The 23,112-nt window shown below is 49.4% G+C and overlaps 1 protein-coding gene across 2 annotated transcripts; it reads left to right on the forward strand.

The window, feature by feature from the left end:
* Positions 1-7,451: 7,451 nt before the first annotated feature.
* khdrbs1b (KH domain containing, RNA binding, signal transduction associated 1b) lies at positions 7,452-19,806 on the forward strand. 2 transcript variants are annotated; one of them, XR_003787553.3, is made up of 11 exons: positions 7,452-7,981; positions 9,677-9,798; positions 10,867-10,983; positions 11,357-11,503; positions 13,284-13,417; positions 13,561-13,801; positions 14,103-14,170; positions 14,504-14,562; positions 14,760-14,942; positions 17,068-17,135; positions 18,427-19,806. XR_003787553.3 is itself a non-coding variant. In XM_029166936.3 (9 exons), exons 1-9 carry the CDS (start codon positions 7,888-7,890, stop codon positions 14,858-14,860), a joined length of 1,083 nt encoding a protein of 360 aa, XP_029022769.1. In that variant the 5' UTR covers positions 7,453-7,887; the 3' UTR covers positions 14,861-16,076. The 2 variants fall into 2 exon arrangements, 1 of the variants encoding a protein (XP_029022769.1); XM_029166936.3 differs by lacking the exons at positions 17,068-17,135; positions 18,427-19,806 and having other exon boundaries at positions 7,453-7,981; positions 14,760-16,076.
* The last annotated feature ends 3,306 nt before the right edge of the window (positions 19,807-23,112 follow it).

Raw genomic sequence — 23,112 nt, forward strand, 5'->3', positions numbered from 1 at the left:
CACCATGTTCCGCTTTTTCAGCCAAAGCTTTGTCAAATCCTTTAAAATGAAACTGAAAGCCTTGATTTCGCCCAAATCTGAGGGGTTTTATATCAATAGACACTGATATATAATATTTATGGGCCTAACTGTAATATTTTAATATTGTATAAGATTCTATCTATACAGAATTTAACATCTGGCAACCAAACAGTAGTCGACCCTTCTACCCATCAGCCTGCCCATAAAAATCTGAAAAATACGTAAACTAACACCCCGTTTGAAGTGAAGACAGTGTCTCAGAAGCTTTGACAGCATCCTTCCAGCTCTGATGATTTTTGACTGCATTTGGTTCTGCCAGCCTGTCTTTCCTCACACATGTACTTCTGTGCTGTCAGGGCGGCGCTGGCGCAGCTTTCGGGGTGCGGGATCCCGCTGCTCGTTCTGCTCGTGACGTTGGCCGCGCGCCGCTCCTGCGCTCCGACCCGCGCTGGCGCCTGGACGTACGCGATCCACACGCCGAGGCGACGCTCCTCGCTCCCCGGCCGCGCTTCTGGCTTCCTCCTCCGGGGCGAGAGGAGCCTTCCGTGCCCCGGCACGCCCGGAGCGCGGCGCGCAATCCGCGGTGAAAGTCTTGCGTGGGCGTGGGCGGCAGTCGCATCCAGTAAGGTCCAGGCAGGTCGGAGACCGTGTGTGTGTGTGTGTGTGTGTGTGTGTGTGTGTGTGTGTGTGTGTGTGTGTGTGTGTGTGTGACAGGTACAGATAATTAGATACTAAGCATCGAGGCAGGATCACGTCCATTTCCAGGAGGATAACAACCGTTTCCTCGCTCCTTCAATCTGTTCTCCACTCCCTCTCCCCCTCTCTCTCTCTCTCTCTCCCCGCTCCTCTGTGGTCCTGCTTGACCTTGTATTATTCTAATTATTCTCATTACCGCGCCGCCGTCGAGGCTCCTCTCGGCGGGAGCCGTTCCAGCGGCGGAGCCTGCGACTGACCTTGGAGACGGCGAAGACAATGACGGCTCATTTAAACGCGACGGCGACGGTCCTCGGTCGCTGTGTGGGAGGGGGGGGGGTTCTCGCTCTGGGAGCCGGTTTGTCTCCTACACAGGTAATTAATACGCTTATTAACTCCTCAGCTCATATCATAATCAAAACCACAGGGAGACAGTGGAGGGGGTGGGATGTCTTAATGGGACTCACGCGGCCGTAACCCGCAGGGCTGAACCTGATGGAACACGGGGAAGGAGTACTCAGAGGTAAGTGAGTCACTGAGTCGTTTGATTGGCTTCACCGCGGTCCTGGACGCTATGTGCGCGGAGGTCGGCCGGGCGGAGAGCAGCGTGGGCGGCAGCCGTGTCTCAGCCACCCGCTTCGGATGTTATCAGCTGTGCGTGAGCGAGGCCAAAGTCCACCGTGTATCTCGCGAAGCGGTAAAGCTCCAGAGAAAAGACCCCCAGACGTCACAGGAGACGAACACGACACCTCCCACCTCCACGGAACGAACAGACGCCGTCAGGTGTGCTTTCTAGGACAGGGCGCGTGCAGTGAATGCATCATTTGTGTTTGTATTTATATCGCATGCAATAAGCGTTTTTTGCAGAAACCTTTGCTTTTTCTACTTCCATACACTGATCTATTTGCATTCACCGAGCTCTGTAGGAGCCGCGGAACCACGCAGCCGAATTACTAACGAGCCAGTTCAAACCAGGTCCTGATTCCATTCACACCCCCCACCACGGAGCCTTGTAAAACCTCCACATGTTCACCCCGCTCTCTGTTGTTGGATGCGCGCTAACCCGGGCAGCTCCCGCTGAGAATGCGGATCTCCAGCAGCCCAAGGCCACATCAGACCTCATCAGTCCAGCTGTCTGGGTCCAGGTGTTGTCTGAGACCCACAGCGAGCGCGTACGCGCTTCATCCGGGCGCGCGGCGCGTTGCTTGGTGCGCGCGCGTGCGCCGACTAAAGGCCAAATCAGACAAATGCGTTTCGACGCTCAAGAAGGACCCCGTGACCGCGGCGGGAGGAGGAGGTCGAGTTCGCCGAACAGCGGGATTATCCAAAACGACAGGAGCGAGGTCGCGTTCCTCATACGCGCAAAGACAACAACACCTCCGCGGGGCTGTGATTGATGGCCTCTTTGTTGCCTCCGCGAGCTCCACCAAAACACTCATTCATATGATTTGGTGCATTCGCGGCCCGGCGAGGAGAGGAACAAGCAGAAAGACGGTGTTTCAAATGAGCAGGTGCGACGCGCCGCATGCGAAGCAGCAGCGCGCTCACACGCGCGGCTTTAGCGCTGCCGCAGCGGCGGCACGGCGCGGTGCGCTCCGTGGCTGCGCTCCGAAGGCAAAGCTACACGGTAAACGTCCGGGGACCGAGCCAAATGTCACGGGGACGCGAGTTCTCACTGCGGACGGCAGCGGAGAGTCTAGTATGAATACGATTACTGTCGGGGAATGAACAGATCCAGGTCGCGGTGTTTTTGTTGACACGCGCCTCACCGCTTTCTCTGCCCTCCTCCAAACCATAGCAGCTTTGAAGGAGCTGCATACAAAGGTATATCATTTACAATCATCACAAACTCCACGTGGGATGAGTTCCAGCTGAGTTTTCATAAATGCACCAGGTAGAAAGCAGGTGAAGAAACGATGGTGGTGGTGTGTGTGTGTGTGTGTGTGGGGGGGGGGGGGTCTCAGCCCTATGATCTCTATCTGCAGCCGGCGTTTAAAGGTCTAATTACTGGACTCAAACCCAAGCGCTAAGACCACCCACCGTTGCTTTCAGACATTCCCAGACACTATTCAAGCCGGGTTTCGCTCATCAAACGGTCCGGGAGCAGAATTTGCAGCGCGTGGCCACGACAGCTCGTCGTCTCAGGAGAACAGAACTAACAGTTACTTTAAAAACTGGACGCAATCGTCAAGGAGAGGATGCGAAACAACCCATGGATAGACGACAGTCAGCCACCAAACATGTAGCCCGGCCCGAACCCTGCCACCGGCCGCTGCACTGCTGAGTCAGCATGTTGACCCATTGGTGAGAGAAACCAAACAAATGGCAGCACGGGGAGAAAAACGGATTCCTCCACAACAAAGTGCCTTCTACAACCTCCTAATAGACAGATTGTCAATCGAGAGTAAATCGTCCGAGCAACAGTAGCATCTACTGCAGGTCGGAGCCTTTAGCGATATTGGGTTTTGGATTTGTGGCTTCTCCGAGGGACCTGGGGACCCCAGGACCAATTTGATGCAAACAAACCTGAAATTCACTGGTTCCACGATGCAACACTGGATGATGAAGGCACAAGGCGCGGCGAAGGATTTTCAGTCCTTGTTTTCACCTACAGTAAATAAGTTACAACTCTCCGAGCCGCTTTCTGTTTTGCTTACTAACGACACGGAACCGGGCCGGAATGCAAACTGTTACCTGAGCGATCGCCCCGAGGCAACACTGGATATAAAACCTTAATGAGCCACGGGGAATAACGTGGAGATATATATGTGTCTATAAACACCTTATTGGCGTTTCATTTGGGTTCGATGAATGCAGCCAGCGTCCATAAATCAGGAGTGTGTGTGTGTGTGTGTGTGTGTGTGTGTGTGTGTGTGTGTGTGTGTGTGTGTGTGTTTAGCCAGTGAGGCTGAAGGAGAGAACGGAAACCAATGAGCATGAAGCATGTTCTGCATAAACCAAACACAGCAGCCTACCTGCACAAGCACGCGCGCATCCCTTTGCTTGTATTTTTGAGGACACTCATCAAAATAACTCTTACGCTGCCCCTGAGCATCACAGCTTAACCTTGTCATACAAACCACAAAACACAGCGCAACCTGCAGCCTCTGTAAACTGCAAGGACTGAGCAAAATGTTCCCCTCTCAGATAATGTTCCATCAAAGCTAATATTTAGTAAACAGGGTCATGTATTATATTATACGCAAGTAAGAGATGTCTATGGAAAATTACTGGGCTTTCTCAACAGTCTGCAATGATCATATATTTATATATTATTATTATTAATATGATTATCCACTAATCATACTGACAGACTAATCCAGTGAGAGCTTGTACTGTTTAAAGCTGCATTAATCAGTTTTTGACCACCAGAGGGCAGCGTAACAGCCACACATGCTACATCACTTGCCGCATCAAGTAAAACAGGCCTTTAACAGCAGTCATAAAGAACATAGATAGTATGATTCTAAACATATATAATATATAAAATGTTGTATTTGGGTAGCACTGTCGCCTCACAGCGAAGAAGGGCGTGGGTTTGATTCCCTTGTCTGTGTGGGTTCTCTCCGGGTTCCTCCCACCATCGCCCGCAGTCTCTCTATGTGTTCCTGCAATAGACCGGCGACCTGTTCAGGGTGCGAAAAAAAAAGGGGTCCTGGTTGGGATTGAATAACATCACTACTGTTATTGTAGGTGAGGGTTGTGCCGGTGGTCCCATGAGCTGTGGTGTAATCTTTGCTTCTCACACAGAAAGGAAAAGTTCAAAATGTCCCGCCGGCTCTGCCTTGGCGCACGTGAGGCGAGCAGGTCACAGCTCTGTGAGTCTGTAAGCCTCACAACCTCTAGCTAAAAGGTTGCCCGGGGGCACAGAGGCAGCCAGGACCACCACGGAGGTCTCCACCACAGTCTGGTGCTCACTCTGCAGATTTGTAGCTCTGTGACTCTGTTTCATTTCATTCGTATCTGAGGAACAGTTTTCCTTTTTGCTCATTAATTTGGGAAAAGCTCCCTGACAATATCACCATCATCAGCTGTTTCACTCTCATAAATTCACAGGCCTACATTGGTCCTATGCATAAAAAAATATTGATTAGTGCTATTCTGCAACTATATTAATAATGGATAATGCAGTAAAGGATGACAATATTCTGCTATAGTCGATTCAGTCTATTTGAGTGCAGCTGTGGATGATTTTAGTTTTGGTTGCTTGTTATATGCTCCTAGAGAATATGTACAGCAGCCGTGCTGTATCTGTCCTGTATCTGAGAGGTGTGTGCACAGAATGGTGGATTAATGGGGTCCGCGTTCCACCGGGAGCCAAGTTATTATGCTATCCTCATATTTTCTTACAGTAAACAGAGCCATTATGTTTTTTCTAACAGGGAGGAAAAGCTGCAGTAATTTCACTCCATCTCCCCTCCGCTCTGTCACAAACAACACCGGCTCAAATGTCACATAACGTATTTACGGAGGCAAAAGATGCTGCGATTTCACCTGCCGTGTTTTTGTTGTTGCCCTTCAGCTTGTTAGGAGGGTAAATGAGCGCTTTTTTGACCGTGTCCGTGCATATTTTGTTAATTTTTGCATGATCAGCACGACACGTAAGTGCCCTCACTAATGCCTTTTCCTAGAATGCCTGTCTCCAAGCATTGGAGCCAGAAACCCGCAATATTATCTATGTGATATATTCATCATAATCCAAACTGTGCTTACTGATTATTACAGAAAACCCTTTGAATGTCTGGACTATTGGAGGATGAAAGCTCTTATTCTCTGTGCCGAGTGGGTGCGGAGGGATGGAGGAAGCGCAGAAGGTTTGGGAGGAGGGGGAGGTGGAGGAAGGGGGTGGGTGGGTGTTACAGACCTAAGCAGGTGTGACAGTTCTGAAAGCGTTCACGGGTAAAAAAAGGTTTCTGTGGCCTTGTAGCGATGCTAAACTGAGCGTGACCCTCCGACGGCACCCGGCCATCTCTCTTCCTCCGTCTCGCTCGCTTCCTCGCCTCAACCACCCAGGAACGGGACAGCCCTCCGCTGACAGCGTGCAGACCCTGGGCTTTGAGCTTACACTCTCCCGTTCTCCTTCTATTTGTCCCCTCGGCGCCGCCGCCTTATCTCTGCTCCTCCGTCGCCGCTGTCGGCCGACGAGCGCGATCGCGGCGATCTGCTGCTGCGTCCTGTGAGGTTGGTGTCAATCGCAGTCGTCGAACTCCGTTTTATATTTCAGGAAGATGCGTGGTCGGTCTATTATTCAATCACAAAGGCATGAGTGGGCGTCAGATGCGAAGATCTGGAAAAGCAGCGACTTCTATAAGTCTAACCCCCAACTGTTTACCCCCTTCCATCTGCCCCTGTTTACCCCAGACTGTGGCTCTGTATGTTAGGGGACAAGACAAGTCCACAAAGGCAGAAGGCAAGAGCGCGAGCGATCGAATCGGAACTCCTCCACCTGCCAACAGAAGTAACTCTTCCTTTTATGAGCCAATTGAAATTCAGCTCACAGGCCATCCATTCTGTCAATGACAAGACGAGTCAGGACAACCTTGCAACCCCCCCCAACACTAATAACGCCGTAATGGTCCGAGATAGATCAAGCCCAACGCTGATCGTCGGAGCGGGTCGTCGGCCTCCCATAAGTGTTTGCTGCGAGGCGGTTTTTGCCTTCATTTGTTTAGAGCAGACGCACGCTTGGCTACGCCTGCGTCCAACTCGATGGTCTTCACTCTGGCAACGAACTGAGGAACGAGCGGCAGGTTTTGCTGTTTGGTCAAAAAGCATCCATCCGCAGACAATGTTAAAACCTGGAATCTCTTCGCACGCCGGCCGCCTCTAACCTCTGACCTTCATGCTCCATTCATGGCACGACAGGTTCATTACCAGGATCTGAATCAGTCAATCAGCAATCAATCCTTTAAGAGGTCTGTTCCGGACATTACTCCTCGCTGTGCTTTCCACTCGCTCACAAGTGTTTCTGAATCAATAGAACTGTAGAGCAAAACGGGAGGGATTAGACCAACAACACACTTGTTCTGACAGAGGCCCTTCCACCAGCACGAGGCGCGCTCGTTGTTATGAACAGCACCGCCACTAGGGGGTAGTAGAGAGCCTGGAATGACGGACGCTGTCGGCTCTGAAATCATAAACACAAACTAAACACCGAGCATGTGTCATTGTATATCACGAACGTGTTTACATCAGGAAACGCGCAGCTGAAGTGAACATGCACTGCAGTGCCAAGCAAGTCAATACCACAAACGGATTAGCGTCTGGCTCCTCGTCCTGTTCTACTTGATTAAGAGTTATGCGCGGATTAACTGCGTCTTTTTGCGACTTTCCAGTGTCCTTACAGTTCGTGATGTGTTTATCTTTAAAAAAAAAACTTTTAAAGACATTCTGGAAACATAATTACACGAGATGTTGGTCTTTAGTCAAAAGAATCTCAGAATTTGTCATAGTCAAATAAGCCCTGCATAAATATCAAAGTACAGGTAAAGCTACGAGCCTCCATTTAAATACAGCATTGCAATAGAGCCTCTAATATTATATACTATAAGATACTATATTATATAAGTGCATGATAGTAAAATGGCATTCTTGCACCAAATTACGCATTAATAAATCCACTTCTAAGCAACTGCCCCACACACAGGCTTCTCCAGTACAGACGCACTTCTCTGTCACATATCAGCAAACTGAAGTCATTGTAGGAAACCAGTCTAGACATCTGCCTTGTTACACTCGCGCCTTCTCCACGCGCATCGGGCACACCCATATCACTACCCAACATCTGATAGTGAGATTATCGCGGCTGGAGGCGACGCGCTTTCGCTCAGTAGGCGGCGTCAGTCCGGAGCGCTACGTCCTTCTGAGCTCACTTCCGTCGGCTTGGCTCGGATCGCTCTTCTTCCAGGCTTCCACCGCTTTTGTTCCCCCATTTCCACCCAGTCGGCGCTGCTGCAAACAGGGCTCCGGCCGGGACCGCCACACGCAGAGAGCAGCGGAGCCGCCTGACGCAGAAACGCCCGCTAGCCCCATGCGAAGCGCCGTGTGCGCGGAGGATACGCGGCGCTCCGTAGTTACATAAGTGGACTACTTTTTTCTTTTATTTTTGGCTTTTTTATCACGCTGTTTTTATTGCACTGAACTGACATAACCCCCCCCCCGTCTAAACTCAAGATGGAGAACGACGACAAATACCTTCCCCAGCTGATGGCAGAGAAGGACAGCCTGGACTCGTCTTTTACGCACGCGATGAAACTTTTAAACGCAGGTAAAGTGCCGCCGTGAGCTTTTATTTCATCCGCCAGAATGCGGCTCGCGCTTTGAGGCGGCTGACGGGGGAGATCCCACGCGAGCAGGGGACGCACGCTTCCGCGCCTCGAGCCCCGTGTGTTTGCGGACGGGACGCGCGCTGCCCCGCGCCCGTAGCCCCGTGTTGGTAACGCAGGAGTTAATTAGCTGAACGACAACTTCCAGAGATTGTACGTGCTCCCGAAGCCGTCAGGGCACCGGAGGAACAGGCATACTTATAAATACACGAATGTGGTTTTAACAGATTGCCGCTTCTCCCCTCGCACGCGAGACGCACCAGTGCTCCACGGTCGCTCGCGCCGAGATTTCGCCGAACAGCGGTGCCGAGCGCTCGTTTGTTTCCGGTCCGGGGTTCCTGTTGATCTCACGGATTTTGGCAGCTACAGTACGTTGCGCAGCATGAAGCCTCCCGGCTCCAGCAAACGCGACTGGGGTCACCTCGGCACTTGAGAGAGAGAGAGAGGGCGGGCGCTGCCGAAGTGTCCTTGAGCCCGACACTGCGGTTGTTCAGCACCTGAACTGCGGTGGTGGTGGAGAGGGGACGAACGAGTAGCGTGTCTCCCCGTGGTCGTCAGGTTGTGTTATTCTGTTATCGCTTCCTGCTTTGGAGGGAAAACACCTCATGGATGAAATAAAGTAGTGATCATGTGGAGTGTAAAGCATAACTGAAGCTGTAAAGTCTTGACAGTGATGCTACTAGAAATAAATATACACCTTCATTATTAGGACACGAGCTTCTTGTTCTGCTGTTTAGGTGGTTATGTTTGTTTTATGGTGGTCAGATTCAGCGAGAGCTTATTTCTAGGATTTCCAAGTCTTCAAACTTAAAGTGGGCATGAGTCAAAGACTCACACTGTGGCTTCTCTCCCTGGGATCTACAGCTGGTAGACCGGGGTGAAGCTGACACGTTTGCACATTGTGAGCCCAGGAGTTGTCATGGCAAGGAAGGGGGGAGGTGGTGTGAGGTGGTGCTGTGGTGACAGAAGAAGTTGGTTGCATCCCACACGGTAGCTGCACACGAGGCTCCGTGAGACGCTGGGCTCGAATGGGCCGAAATGACGGCGGCGCTCATCAGCCCGAGTCTGTCAGTTGTGTTATTTATTAACTGGCACCTCCGCGCGGCGAAGTCAACAGCGCCGTGTCACCAAGGCACCAGATGGTAACCGTCAGATGGCACGAGCTTAAAATGCCGAAACCAGAGAGGACTTGGATCTGAATGTGGTTAGAAGTTGTTAAGTTAGTTAAAAAAAAGTTTTCATTCAATGAGTGGATGCGTCATTTCTGCTCTGTACAGGATGTTGACAAGACAAGAAAGGTGCTAAATCATCAATCATCTGGACCATTATTTGCAGTGTAACGCTCATTTTGTGATCATTGTTTTTTTTTTAATTTTACTAGGTCAGAATTGTTTGTTAAAATCTGTGAAGATTGCTGTTGAAACATGAACTTCTTTTACTTAATGCGCCACAGCAATTAAGCATTTTCAATGTTACTGGGATATTCTTTGACAAAACACCCTCATTCAAATGCACTTTTTACAAACATCATGACTTCGTGTTGTTTCTGAAGCAAATCTCTTCTGTCTTCTGAGAGCGCCTGCCTCGCTAATAGGTGTCTGTGTACATTTCTTGAAACGGTGCCTCTCCCCTTCCAGAAATTGACAGAATCCAGAAAGGTGAGACTAAAAAGGAGGCAGAAACATACCTGGATCTTTTCAATAACAGCAACATCAAACTGAAGGAGCGAGTCCTCATACCTGTCAAAAGGTACCCAAAGGTGAGCGCTCTTTGCCCCCCGTGTGTTTTATATTGCAGTTTTCCCCTATCGCCGTGAACCCCCGTTGATTCAAGTCATTCTGCAGCTGGGATTCAATTACCGCAGCCATTGGGGTTAGTGGGACTTGGGACTTTTCCTCCCCTCAACCTTGATCCTTGAGCTCCAGAGTAGAATTACAACTGATAGTGGCATGTTGGAAAATACTGCTAAAAGGATCAAAATGCTAATATTGATCCTCTGCTCACAATCACTAAATGTTTAGCATGATCAAATCTCTTCAGGTGCACACATGCAGTGGTTTTAGGATGAGGGTTTGTCGATGGGGGGGGGGTGCTGGGGTCTGCTCCAGCCTTTTTAAAATGCAGGGAAACCTTCTGTCGCTGCATATGTGAGTCCAAAGGCTTCTGTGCATCTCTGTAAGATCCTGATTCACCTTTAGTGAAAGCTGTTAGACCGTACTTCCTCGGTCCGCTACAAGAATAAGACGTGCCGGTGCTGCCCCGTCCTGGCTGCTGGATCGATACAGTGTAGGAGTTCGGTCCGTTAGGCGAGGCAGCCCGTCTGATCTCCCAGACGTGGTTTGAGTTTCTGCCTCTTAGCCTGCCGCGTTAGGGACAGCAAAGAAGCCCAGCACACAGATTTCGTGAGCTACTCGTGCAACTCGAGGAATAGTCTCCTCGATCGAGGGAGGGGGCTGGTGCTCCTTGCAGGACACATCCTCATTGCTCATTGCAGGACACATCCTATACATGGGAACATGAGCGAGGGATCACAGCTTGAATGTGTGTGGATGGCTGGTAGCAAATGGCAAGTGGCTGCTTTTGGGTGGGGGTGGGATCATATTGACTTTGTGCGGTAAATCTACTACTTAAGGCAGCAGCATGCACAGCGAGATCCGGAGACAGTGATTGCTTCTCGACCCCCCCCCCCCCCCCCCCCCCCCACACACACCCACACACACACACACACACACACACACACACACACACACACACACACACACACACACACACACACACCCCGCTGTGATTGTCAGGCTAATTTTGTTCTGCCTTCTTTCGCCGTTAGTTCAATTTCGTGGGGAAGATTCTGGGACCTCAGGGCAATACGATCAAACGTCTGCAGGAGGAGACCGGAGCCAAGATCTCCGTGCTGGGCAAAGGCTCCATGAGAGACAAAGCCAAGGTACCACACAACCACACATCTGGCAACACACACCTGTGAGCAGGCTACCTGAAGCCATCACACATCTGGCCTGTGCTGGAGAGAGATAACAGGCAGTCGGCCCAGATGGTGTCAAATTGCAGTGAGCTTAAACCTAAAGCCAAGGGCATGCAGCCACTACACATCTGTTCCTGGAATCTTCAGGATAGCCCTGTAAGTCTGTTATCCACCAGTCTGATGTTATTATTAGCCTATATAAAGAAAGGGAATCCAACCCCTTTGCCAAATGCACTAGGAGGCGGAGGGAATACAGTCACTTCCTGCGTAACTGTTTGAATTTCCATTTTTGCCGTGCGCCCTCTGACTGTGATTTATTCTTTTGCCCTTCTTTTAGGAGGAGGGTCTGAGGAAAGGCGGCGAGCCCAAATACGCCCACTTGTCCATGGAGCTGCACGTGTTCATCGAGGTGTTCGCCCCCGTGCCCGAGGCCTACCTGCGCATGGCCCACGCCATGGAGGAGGTCAAGAAGTTCCTGTGTCCGGTGAGTCTGGCTGTTTGTAGTTGCTGGAGCTGCAAAAGAACCCCCCCTTTCTGTTAATTATCTTATTGATTCAAGTCACTAATTGAACATTTCTTGAAGCCAAAGTTAATATTGTTGCGATGGGTTGATTTTGTGCACCTGGAATCCTTAAAGGCTGATGGATTTACTATCACATACAGTAAGATGGAGATTAATCACCGACGAATCCGGCAGCGTGGGAACATTTGAGTTGTTTGATTTAACGTCATTGTCGTGGCCACATAAACGTCTGCTGAGCTACTAATCAGAAAAGCAACAGTTTTTCGTTTTACGCCGACTTCCTCATGGGTGTTTACCTGGAGACAACAGCCCCGCACAGTCCGAACACGTAAAGCAATCAGGAGCAGAGTATGGCGAGTGGCTTCCACCGTGTCAGCAGGGCTACACCTTCCCTCGGCTTGCCTCCACGCCTGTCCGTCAGCGCCGTGTCTTTAGTCTCACCTCTGGGGGGAGCGCGGCGGATCAGCCCAGCGATGCATGGCTCCTCGACAGATCCGCGGGCATATTCGTCCCGTGCAGCCTACTTACTCGCTAAGAGATTGAGCTGAGGCCCAGGCCGAAGCCCGTGGTGTTCCGACAATAGACCGGGCCCAGGCTGGTCGGTAGGCCCGGGGGGGCGTGAGGCGTCTTTTACGTTTTTTAATTAGCGAGGAGGGGTCCACGGAGGGGAATAATTTGGATCGGAGGCGAGATGAATGGTCCGATGAACCGGTTGTGATTTTGCTATTGCTGTGTTATCTGAAAACAGCGAACTGACATCACAGTTTAAGGCCATAATCTGTCATGCTTGACAGCTTCCATTTGGGACCGGGCAATATTTTCACAATTGACTTTGAAAATGAGTAGATGTGATTTGTTGGAGAAATGCATTCTTGATTGCTTGTAATTCCCTTATTCCAGGCTTTGATTGTTCTCCCTCATTATGTCCAATAGTTTATACAAGAAACCTCCTCTCTGCGGGTTTTGTGAGGGGATGGGAATGCTGGGAGAGCCTTTAATCAGCTTGACTTGACTGGTGGAAACGAATCGCCTCTCTGGCTCGTTAGCTGTAGCTCCAGTCGCTCGGCCTCCGGTTGGACGCGACTGTAATCGGGCCGGTCGCCCTGTGTTTTATCGCTCCTGCTGCAGATTAATTGAAGTCACCGTCTGCGCCGCGTACTCCGGTGTCCGTCCTTTCTCTCACCGTCATTAGCGCTTCGTCGCCGTTCTAGTCCAGGGACCGATTTGTGAAACAGAATTGATTGGGGCGCAGCGCGCAGCTCTCGCGGCGGATCGTGTTGCAGGATTTGTGCTGCTCAGACAGGCGGCGGCACTAATCCGCCGGGACTTATTGTTTTTGAGGATGGAATAAGGTAGCCGTTGATGCAGACACACTGCACTTGTCAAGAAGTGCAGGGAGACGTGATTTACATTTTGTGCATGATGGAGAAGTGAAGGAAGCCGGAGAGTGTGGATGGATGCTTTCCAGCCTCCCACGTTCGCGACCCCCACCCTCTCTTCTCTTTAACACTCTGAGTCACTGGCACCGAGACTTTTTTTTCCCTTCCACTTGCTGCTATTCATTACGAGCATGGCATCTTTTGAGCAGCTCTCTCATACAGTTTCACATTTCTACTCATCGCTTCTTCTTCCACTCTGCTTCTCTTCCTCTCTTCTCCCATCAGTGATCTCTCCCCGTTTCCCACGTCTCATGCTCCAGTTTTTCACCGGCTTCCATCTCTTCCCCTGTTTTTGTGTCCAGGACATGATGGATGATATCTGCCAAGAGCAGTTCATGGAGATGAGCTACCTGAACGGAGGCCAGGATCACGGGGCCCGGGGCCGAGGGGGGATGCCGGTCAGGGGTCGTGGAGTCCCCCCTGCTGGAGCACACAGGTGAGGAGATACAGTACCCACAAATGACAGCTGGCAGCTAGCTGCTATAAACACACAAACGAATGGTTCCTCAAACACGCGTCCTATGACATCACACTGTCAAGTAGAAGAGCACAGTATTGACTCGATGTTGCGTTCTCCAGGGGAAGAGGCATGCCTCCGCGCGGTGCAGCCGCCAGGGGGGGCGTGACCCGAGGCGGCCCAGCCGGAGGTGGCTCGGTGAGGGGCGCCCCGGCAGGTCGGGGAGGACCCCCTGCTGCTCCTTCCAGGGGAGCGGCGGCGCCCCGTGCCAGGCCCCCGGCTGCTGGCCCCCCCCAACGCATGGCGCCCCCGCCCTCCCATCAGCACACCCCTGCCGCGGCCACCGAGAGCTACGATGAATATGTAAGTGCAGCCGTCGGCAGAGCGGTGTTTCGAGTTTGACGCGTGATCGCTGGCGGTACGATGTTGGTTGTTTTGGATGTAGCAGGTGAAGAATGCAGCCAAATCCGACTGTCGCGAGCCCTCGATTAGCTTTGAATTTCTGGTCTGTCATCACAGGGATAAGTGATTTTAGATGCTGGAGACCTAAGTGGAAGCGTGTCTGTTTTAGTACGAGTACTGTGGGGACATCTTGACATTCATGATTCATAAAGAAGCCTCTCCTCAAATCTCACTCGGTTCCTCTGTTTTCTTCCCTCTCCAGGGCTACGATGAGAGCTACACAGACACAGCCTACGAGTCATACGACAGCTATTACAGTCAGCCGCAGGCGTGAGTGAATCAGATGTCTCTTTGGTTTTCACCTGCTTCTCACAAAGTGCACACACACATCAGCCCGCTTGCTAGTTTCCTCTTCAAATGGGATTTGAGAGCGGCAGAAATGCTCTTTATCAGCGCAGCACAAATTCAGGGTTGATGGTGTTTCATGGTTTGTGTTTTTAAGGAGAACCGGTTGAATCTCAGTTGTTCCATGTTAGAGAGCCAAGCATTGATCTTATTCATAGAAGCCAATTAACAACCCCCCAGATATTAGTCAGAAGCTACTTTTTTTAATGTTTCTTCTTCCTCACATTATTCAATTAATGAATTTATTTTGACTGCTAGAGAGCCGGAGTACTACGACTACGGACATGGAGAGACCACAGAGTCGTACGAGTCATACGGTGAGATAAAAACCTAATTTACTGCCATCAAAGGTTACATTAGTTATACTTAGTTACTAGTTATCACGCCATTACCAGATAACTGAACACTTGCATGTTTCAGTGAGTGGCTGCCTCCTCCCATGTTGCTGGAGTTGGTCCGTTTTGTGCTACACTGGTTGTGACCTAAATGCCTGTTTCCTTCTGTTTGCGATCAGGCCAAGACGACTGGAACGGGACCCAGCGCACGACGAAGGCCCCTCCCCCCTCCAGAGGCGCCAAGACGTCTTTCCGGCAGCACCCTTACCGACAGTACTGAAGCGGACTCGCCGCCCTTAACGTGTTGCCCTGAGTACCGCCTGTCTACCACGGCAGCTCTCGCTTTAAGCAGCCTCACAAAAGTAATTGTCTGTTTTGTCTTTGGTCTTTTCCTACACTGGACTTTATACGCGAGAACAAATTGGGAACTGAAAATCTGAACTGTTTTTTTTGGGATTTGACCGTAACCTCTGTCCCCGCCCCCTACAAACACACACCCACCCACCCAGCCAACCAACCAACCAAGCGGCTTTTAGATGGGTTAGAAATGAGAAGTTGACATCTGTTTTTGACCTCTTTTTTATTTTTCATTTGGATTTTTGCTTCCTTTGCTGTATTGTTTCACTCTGACCCTTTTTTACTCCCCTCTGGCTTTTTTGCAGTGTTGATGGTTACATTTCTACCTGTTTGGGAGTAGTCGTAGTGGAAACAGTGGCTCATTGACCACTTGTCAACAGAACTCATTTTAATTGTTTTTAAATATAACGAATCTGTTGAGGGTCAGTTGCAGATTCCCATTTAGGCTACATTTCAAAATTCTGTTAATATAGTTGAATAAAATACCTTTTAAACGTTCAATGATGTAATATAGACACAAAAAAATCTTAAATTAAGTAAAGGTTAAAGAATCAATGTTAATGGAATCAATTCATTCTTGTTAATGGTTTGTTTTTAAATAGTTCTAAAAACGTTGACCATTTACACTTAGGAAACAATATTTGTCATTGTATTTAGAGTTTTGAAATATAGCCCTAATAGACACTGTTGAGATGGACTGTCCTCATATCCTCAATTTGTTTTACACGTAACAAAAAAAAAACATAATAATAATAATTTTAAGAGCCTGAAGACAAAATGTTTGTTAAATGAGAACATGGCCTCCTGTTATGCTAAAAACAGCTCAGGTCTTCATTTTGTGATCTGATTCTCTATAAACTGCATGCACAAAGTACACAAAGAAGGATTGGGACAAAAATCTCCACATGGGTCTTCTCTTTCTACAGAGAAGGGATCCTGCAGCTCAATCCGAACTCTTGTACATATTTTAAAACATCCTAACTGTACTTATTCTGCCACTAGTATCTGTACCCTCTCCTTAAAATGCATTATGCTACATGTGTACGCTTGCCTAAATAGGTTACTAAATCTGTCCAAAAGATGTTTTGCAGCAGTTTGTCAATAAAGCTTAGTTTGTTTTTCTTTTTTATGAAACGTAACTGGCTTTATTTGTTTCCTGTCCTAGTAAAATTCTGAAATGGCCTTTTTTTAAACAACCTCCGGCAGTCAGATGTAGGTGATTTCCTTTGTTTCTCATTCAAAACCGCATTTTAAATCTAAATGGATGTATTGCCGTCTGAAGACTCTAACCCTACTAAATGATGTCTTGATTGATTATCAAAAGAGCACAACTTATTCTTTCTCTCTCTTTCTATACTTTTTAAAAAGGACCCAGAGGTAAGACCTCTAAAATAACCTGGATAGCTTCCTAATGTGTATAGAGTTCTAAAGCAATCAATGCCTGGGTATGTATAAGACTTTTTCAATCCTCTTACCTGTGGTCATAATCCTTAATGACACTTGCTTTCATGGCATCTGAAAATTTAACTGAACTAGAACCGATGTAGGACTCGTTGTCGTGAATGACGCTGGCACGGTGGCTACGTTAGTACAGAGTAATGGCAGCGCAATGGAGAGGATGGTTATAACCTAGAGAACTCCACTGTAAAGGTAACCTAACCCTAAATGTTTAATTTCCTCGTGTGTTTATACATTGACATAAACTTGCTGTTAAATGCGTACGATGTCTTAAAATACTATTACAGTCATGGCAGCAAAAAAAAAAAAGTCGACTCAAAATTAAGCCAAATGTAACTTCCAATATTACACAGTAGCTGATTTTATGTACCAAAATAACTGTTCTGTGTACTAACAAAATATATTAGAGCAGTGTTAATGCAACTCTTGCTAAAATGAACAGAGCCAAATCTATGTCAATATCTTCTATACAGTTGCAGTGCTGTTGCTTTTATTTGCTTTAAGGTTGCTTACTGTAATATTTAAAAGGTTCTGTCAGAACACAGTTATTGGAAGGAGAAGCTTGAGTTGCATGAGCGTATATTCTCCTGTAGTCATTGCATGATCTCTGTCTCAGGTTTCTCCCAGTGTTTTTTAGACGAGGTATTGATTTGAGGTCTGTCCTTCCCTCAGGCTCGGCCATCGGTCACCGAGGGTCCGGAGACTGACAGTCTGCTGGCGTGAGGCCGCCGGAACCTCAGGTTGGTCTTAAACTTCCAAGAACTATGCTTGTGGTTCTAGTGTTGTGGTGCTGCATGCGTTGCCCCGCAAGTCCTGTGCACGTGCATGAAATGTGTAACGCTACAGCTGACCTGCAATGAGGCCTGGGAGGGCCCAGTGTGGCCTAGTGGGCTTAGCCTGAAACCATCTAATGCCTGGTTTCATTCTAAGGCAGCCAGGTGCTGATGGTGGTATTATTTATTGCGAAAATGTAAGAAATCAATTAAAGGAACATATTAAACTAGTCAAATGCTAGTTATTTTCCCCTAATACCGCTTCCTGTAAGAATTACTCCTGTGATGGGTTATCGATATTGTGCTGTAATGTAAAGTACAGAGTTTGTTTTTTGACTTTTCCCCTCCTCCCCAAGAGACTGTGCTGCTGGTTCCTCCGGGCCTCTCGGCCCATGGAACATTATACAGCAGCGACACGTTCAAAGCTCGGCTGATTCTGATGATTGGTCGGTCCCTCCCGTCAGTCGCCGTGCCTTTGACAGCGCCTGTGAATTGGTGTGTGGCCACAGTGGCCTCCGGCGAGGGAGAACGGGACGCCGGTGTCAGTGTGTTCTCGGGGAAAGTGACTAATGAGGATCCATAGCTCAGGGCTCCCTGACAGAAGGAAAAACAGCAGCGAGAGGGACTCTGGCGATTCCCGAAATGGAACCAGCGGGAGGAGGGAGGTGTCAAATGGACTTCGTATTCTGGGCTCTCCGCGCCTTGAAGGCAGGGAAAAGTTAAACGAAGGCTCGGAACGTGCTGCTTAGTGGTCAGGCTGTCGTTTGTGGCCATTCGTGGTCTTTAATATTGCAAACTAACATGCTCCACAGTTTACACACCCTAAATTATAGATGAGAGACGACGCCTGGTCCTCGCTTATCATTTGCTCATAGGCTTTAAAGCTGCTGCGAAATGCTCTGCAGTCCGCGACCACATTAGCTGTTGATTGAAATATAAATGTACTAATCCAGAATCAGTAGTCTTGCCAGTAATTATGCGGCCCTTTGCAAAAATGTTGCTTAGCTACTGTTGAAGTGCCGTGCTGCTTGGCAGGGAAATGACCTTTAATTATAATGGCCTCTGCTTAAAAATTAAATTTCTGTAAGTGGGCCACTCTTTGCCGGAGTCTACCTCTTATCTGGCATTGAATCGCTGTAAAGCACAGGAGGCTTTTTAGTGCTTCGAGGAGCCGGTGTTGTGCGTGCGTGTGTTGTGTGTATGTGTGTTAACGTGTCGGCTCACGCTTGCGTCTCCCCTGTGCTTGTCTCCCCTCCAGTGAAGCCGCGCGCGGGAGAGCAGCTCGGCGTGAATGGGAAGCGAGCGGACGGCGCTCCCCCTCGCGCACCCCCACCCGTGGAACAGGGAGAGGTGACGGGTGCCAGGGGACCCCCGGGGGCCGGCTGAGGTCGCAGGGAGGAGGACTGAGAGTGCAGCCGGTCCACGACAAGTGTACCGGAATCAGAACCAGAATCCCCACAGACTGACAAACGCCTCCCTCGCTCTCTCTCTCTCATTTGGATTATGTTCTACAGTTTCTACGTCTCATATCAATATTGAATTACTGTGTTCTTGTGTAATTATTTTCCACCATTGAATCCTCCCACATGAAGCCTTTGCTGATTGCACGCCGCTGCGCTCACTTTCTATGGACCACCCCCTCTTTCAACAAATACAGTCGTTACAGTGTAATTCACCATAAAATGAACGCTTCCCGTTATAGTCGGCTGTGAAATTGTTTTTAATTTCTGCTAACCCTTGAATTAGACGCGAGGCAAGGCCCGTGTGACGTCTGCATCTCGGACTCGCGCCGCGTAGCGTCCTTGCCGCGGTGCCGTGCGTGAAACCAGAGCCGGCGCTCGGGGATTTAAGACGCCCGGGGAGCGCGGATCGGTATCTCCTGCCGCAGCCCGTGGCCCCGAGCTCGCGCGCAGACGCACCGCTCCGTCTGCGCAGCCCCGAGGAGGCAGAATGCTAATGCAGCAGCCGATTTGCATGTACTCGCATGTATCATCCTCGCAAATGTGCAACACTCTGGGAAGAGGGGGAGGAAAAAAAAAAACAAAAAAAAAAACGGCGCTGGCCCGTTTCATCCGTTTCGGCATCCAAGTATGATAATTCGGTGCGATGGAGCTGGGAGGGAAAGCTGCATGTGAGAAAGAGGCAGAGGGTGAAGACAGACATTACGAACTTCCCTCCATCTATTCATCATGTCGGCGCTGATTTGATTCCCCCACTTTGCCATTTTCAGCCGTTACCGCTGATGCTATTACAGCTGCCCGTGGTGCCGAGTTACATTCAGAGGTCAGAATCGTACTTTGCCGTATTAAAAACAAATTTGCCTGTCCCGATCCGGCGGTCAGACCCGGCATCGGCCCAGTCGCTGGCTGCTTTTAGCTTATTGAAAAGGCAAGCGGCTTAGAGGAGAAAGCATTATTTGAAATGAAATGTCAACGGCCGTATCCAAAACAGATCATTTTTCAGGCCTTATGTGCTATTACGTCCAAAGTAATGATTTGTGTCCCCTGTAATCTAATGAAAGATATGTGATGGGGCAGAAGCCATCTCTGGTTGAATCGATGAACTGTCAGGAGCTTAAAGGTGGAAGAGGAAGTAAATGCTACTGTGGAGTGATCAATAAAAGTGGGCTTGAACCTGAGCGAGCTGTGCATGTCGTCTTTTTTGGGGGGGGGGTGTACAGTGTGGGTAGGTGGATGTGTTAAAGTGCTGTGAGTGGATGTGCTAGAGGTGGCAGCAGACATGGTGGACAGCTGGATTGCGTCCCCTGCTCCCGACAGATTCACACCATCCGAGGAACATCGCACGCCTTGTGAAGACTGTGACAATCAGCCTCCCCCGGATGCGCATCAGCTGCCGCTTCCTCAGTCAGGAGCGGCGACAGGCTCGGTGGCTGGTGGGGTTTCAAGTGGGGTGGGCTGACCCCCCCCACCCACCACCCACCACCACCGAGTGCGCTTGATCTTTGAAGATGTGGAAGGACGGCGTCTATAATAAGCGGCCTTTGTGCTCGTCCGTTCGCACAGAAAAGATGGGAAAATAAAAAGCTCATGAGATTTCTTCAGGGTGACTTCAAGGGTGCAAAGTCGCACCAAAGGGAGGCGACGGGGCTGAGGTGACCTTCAGCGGAGTCGAATAAAGACGTCTTTGAAATTGGAAAACTGAGAGACAGAGATAATCATCTTAAAAGTCAATACAGCCACCACAAGCCTCACTTTGTCAATTTGGATTTGAAACGTTTTTTTTTTCTCTTTCTCACCCTTCACAAAAAGAAAATCATTTACGAAAACCAACAAAAGAAACAGTGAAGTGACCTGGAGTGATCCAATGAATCGAGTGGACATTAGGGCCGCAGCCACTCACACATTCTAAGATGCAGAACGAGCACAAAGAGACACTTTACCCCGTGCATTTACTGGATCCGGGCCCAGATAAGAGTCCATCACAGCACATCCAATGTGGACCAGTAATCACTGATGGACGCTGGACCTTGGGAGGAACCTGGAGAGAACCTACGCACTCCACACAGAAAGCACCTGGGATTCGAACCCATGTCGTCCTAACGGATAGAAAACTGCACATACTGTAAAAGAACAATGATTTGATGACAGGCCGTCAGAGACCAAAATGACATAAACGGAGATAAATGACTCCATAGAGATGTTGGTGTCTTATTGCACCTACAGTAGTGTGGTGTGTAGTGCTGGGGCTCGGAACCGTAGCCCGTCCAGGATCAGCTCTGCCCACACACAGCTGCACTCACGCTTTACGTCTTTGAGTGGCTTTTTTACACCTTTGCAACCGAGATGCTAGAACTGATCAGCGAAGAAGCGGCCTGTCAAGAGATTTGCAATAATCAATCAGATTCAAGGAGAGAGATCAAAAAAGGACACTAAAAAAAAATAAACATACACAAAACTGTGATATAAACTGAAAGCGACTTGCAGCACGTTGGAGGTTTTAATCCTTACACATATTTCTTACTTGTTCATACGCCACTTCCCCGGGCTTTATTAAGTAGAACGCAAAACCTTCCAGCCTAAATATTCCTGTTCGCACGGGGGATTTTGTCCCCCTCTCCCGTGCACGCGGCCCCGTCGTCACCGTGGATGGCAGCGCTCAGCGGGGGCTGGAACAGACAAACTAGGCCAGCTATATAAAGTGGATGAATCTTACTTTTGAAACGGTTGCCATGGAACACTTAGTGGCTGCTGCAGTGCAACGTGGGGTAGTCTAAAGCGGGCCTGCGAGTGGAAGCACATCTTGGGTGGTTTATTAATGAAAGGCGTAGAACAACGGGAACAGCCCGCGCGCGCGTAGCGGCTCCCGCTGGAGGGAAGCGCGTGATAGCGCGCGGCAGAGAACGAGGAGCTGCCTTTACATCTGCGCGTGGGAGGATATCGCCCGGAAATGTCATACCTGTCATGTTTCCTAAGTAATATTTATCAAATTGCACGATCGAATTCAAAGAGCAACCCGGCCGTCTTTCAGCGTGGTTTACACTCAGGAAGCTCACGGCACCCGGACCTTTCGCTAATCTCGTTGATATTCAAAACGCCGCGCGCGCCGGCGTGTTCACGTGTTCCTCCGTCCCCCGAGTGGCACGCGAGGATCAATAAAGACTCCGGGCTTTACTGAAGTCAGCCCTTTGTTTAATGCGCAGAAAAAAAAAGCGGCGGAAACAACGAATGCTTCTCGCGCTGCTTTGTCACGTCTGATTTCCATCAAAAATAATGAAATTAATTCCCGCCTGTCTCAGCCCTCGTAGCGGCGCAGGGTGTTGGAGACGCATTCATGCGACGCCCAGAGTAAATTACAAATGAGAGAGGCGAGTTTTGAAGAAGTTAAAAGGAGTCACAGCTCATCTCCAGGCCCGTTTGGGACGGTACCGGTGCTTTAATCTGTCAGATGTGTAGTTGGACTGGACGTTAAACCAGGCGCAGCTCAATGAAGAAACATGAGATTTAATTTAATTCAGTGATATTTATAAAGTGGTGATATATACAAGTATATTCATATATATAATAGTAATTTAGTAGATTTAATTATATTTTGATAGCAACAGTGTAGAGGAAACGTTCCCTCTAGGCGAGGAAACAGTGTGAGCGGCCATCTGCCTAGACTGGTCGGGATGAGCGGGTATTTATCAAATGTCAAAAGACATGGTGCTGCCTTCAAGTTCATGTGTTCATATGTTTGTACACATGTTCTGTATGTTATATTATTATATTATTATTATTATGTTTACTTCAGAAACATCCACCTGGCCACAATCTGAGCTAACTGTGCTATTAAATGTCTAGAATACGTTGGTTACACACACACACACACACACACACACACACACACACACACACACACACACACACACACACACACACACACACACACACACACACTTTTCTCACTCACTCATTTCTTTATTTCACGTCTCGCAGTTGGCCAGGAACTCCAGTTGGAGACGAGAACATTTCGACTCCCTCTCTCTGGTTTCCTCCACGTCGCTCGCTCCCTCCCTCTCATTCCCGCCTCTCCTCTCCCGTCTCATTGTGCTCGCCGCGCTCCTTGTTAGCTCCGCTCGGGTCTCTCACCTCTCATTAGCTTCTCCTCTGCTGACTGGAGGCACCTGTCCTCGGGTCCCACGGTGGATATCTCAGCTTCTGTTTAAATCAATTTCCATGTTAAATAGCCGCTGGAGGGTGCGGATGGGAAGCGGGGTGGGCACTGTCACCGGGGATGGATGGAAGACGGGAGCGGATGGAGGAAGTTGAGACATTACAATGAACCACAACTCTTTCACACCGCTGACCCTCCAGGCTAATCTGCTGCCCTCCTCCCCATCCTCCCCTCACCCCCCCCCCCCCCCCCCCCCCCCCCCCCCCCCCCCCCCCCCTCTCCCAGTTTGGCCTTTTATCACTGTGTGTTCCGCCCTTTGGCTTATTTCTTT

This window comes from Betta splendens, chromosome 11 (assembly GCF_900634795.4).
Source record: "Betta splendens chromosome 11, fBetSpl5.4, whole genome shotgun sequence".
Classification (NCBI taxonomy): Eukaryota; Metazoa; Chordata; class Actinopteri; order Anabantiformes; family Osphronemidae; genus Betta; species Betta splendens.